The sequence below is a fragment of the Penaeus monodon genome, chromosome 33 (assembly GCF_015228065.2).
Source record: "Penaeus monodon isolate SGIC_2016 chromosome 33, NSTDA_Pmon_1, whole genome shotgun sequence".
Lineage (NCBI taxonomy): Eukaryota > Metazoa > Arthropoda > Malacostraca > Decapoda > Penaeidae > Penaeus > Penaeus monodon.
In genome coordinates, this window is record NC_051418.1 from 19,833,145 (window position 1) to 19,834,930 (window position 1,786).

A 1,786-nucleotide genomic window follows, 5' to 3' on the forward strand; every position below is an offset into this window, starting at 1 on the left:
CGCACAACAAAATCAAATATGGAACAAAGAGCCTAAGACCTCACTTGTCTTGGCCAACAGGTCGCCGAGCAGCTTATTAACCCTTTCGGTGACGACGATGAAGATTTCGAACTGAACTGGATCATTGATAGACACATGAAGGTAGGGTCGAGGAAAATAGGAGTAGGTATAATTACATATAAAATATCTGTACAAGAATAGCAAGTGTGAAGCTAACGACGATGACGGAGTATCTAAAGAAATATTACAGTGAGGTATAATATGATTGCAATTGTAAAGGCAAACTAAAATAAAATGGATAGGGAACATGAAGAAGATTCATCGCACTAAGCACCTCTCCTTTAACATTCCTTCTTTCCTTCGTTTTTATCTCCTGTAGGTGTCTTATCTGATCGTGGATACGCTTCTGCTCAGGACGCCGCCCCTTAGCAAAGACATCTTCTATGACGACGAGTGTCCCGTCCTGCCCTACACTGCAGCATCGGCGGAGTTCAAAAAGAGGACCTACAGGGGATCTGTGGCCAACATGGTGTAAGTCGTTCTGTTTCGTGGCTATGACACTTGTTCTTGTAGTCCCCCCTAGAGAAGGTTATCTTTTGCATAAAGCGATGTCACGAATGGCACACCTCCTGTGTTCACTAGCATTTAGTATCCAGAGGTTCGGATCCTTTTTGTGCACTGCATATCATATTAGGCCTTACAGAGAACTGACTCTTTGCTTATCAGTGTCATCTCTAGTCACTTAATCTTTACAAAGTCACGGTCAAAGTCTATTTCCCTAACTGAAGCTTTGAAACACCTTATCACTAGTTCACTATCTGAATGCTAAGAGTGGTCCTGGAAGAAACTGAACTTCACCTTTGACTGTGACTTTGTGTCGTATTTTTTTTTCCTTTTGAATTAACTTCTTACTCAGAGTCCTTTTCCTCTCAGGTGCTTTACCTTATCCTGGCTGTATCCTTTATTTTCACCTTACCTGCCCCACTCTCTCCTCACTCGCCATCCCATCTATTCATTGGTGCGAAATCTTTCATCCTGTCAGAATCCCCGAAGAGAAGCAGAACCTGATCCTCCCTGATATCCAGGAGGAGCTTGAGGAAGGGGGGGAGTTCCGCAGCACAAGCAACCTCGCATCTCAAATGGCTTCAATGAAGTCTTCTGCCAACAACCTAGGAGGTGAGTCTGGCTCTCTAGGTTCTAGCATGACAGAAAGATGATGTTCTGTCTATTTTTTCCTTTTTATTCTATCTTTGACTTGACCTTCGTGATGATGGGCTTGTGGATAAATGAATATTACTTTCCTCCAAGTGATTTTAGGTCCATTTTTGAGCCACTGGGAAACTGGTTGATATTCTCCCGTCCTTATCATTTGCGTTTGTTTTCTCCTTGGAAGAAATTATGCTTCAAGATGGATTTGCCTCCAGTAGTGATACCAGTGTTAACAACCTGTGACATACATACACAATATAACTGGCCCAATTTTGGTGGATATTATACTTTGCTTCTGACAGCAGGAGTACAGAGTCAAGAATTGATTTTAATTCTTGAGTTTTGAGATCCATTTGGGTCTAACATGAGCAGCATATGTCTATGGTACTGATATAAAAGTCACATTTTCATCGACATTCATGTGCAGCTGAGTTGCTTATGTTCGATCTGTTTGGAAAAGTAGATCTAACAAACTAATTCAGGCCCTTTTTGTATTCCCTCCGAACTCCCTTCCCCACTCTTATTTATACCCATGCCATGTAGACTACTTATTCAATTAAATCTTTTCTAGAAAAGT

General features: G+C 41.5%; 1 protein-coding gene across 2 annotated transcripts in view; it reads left to right on the forward strand.

The window, feature by feature from the left end:
• LOC119594124 (bestrophin-3-like) overlaps window positions 1-1,786 on the forward strand; it is a gene marked incomplete at its 5' end in the record, with an annotated part of 34,187 nt that overhangs the window by 25,432 nt on the left and 6,969 nt on the right. For both annotated transcript variants that reach the window (XM_037943188.1, XM_037943189.1), the window contains 3 exon segments: window positions 61-141; window positions 380-531; window positions 1,043-1,176. In XM_037943188.1, the coding sequence (XP_037799116.1) occupies window positions 61-141; window positions 380-531; window positions 1,043-1,176 (367 nt within the window).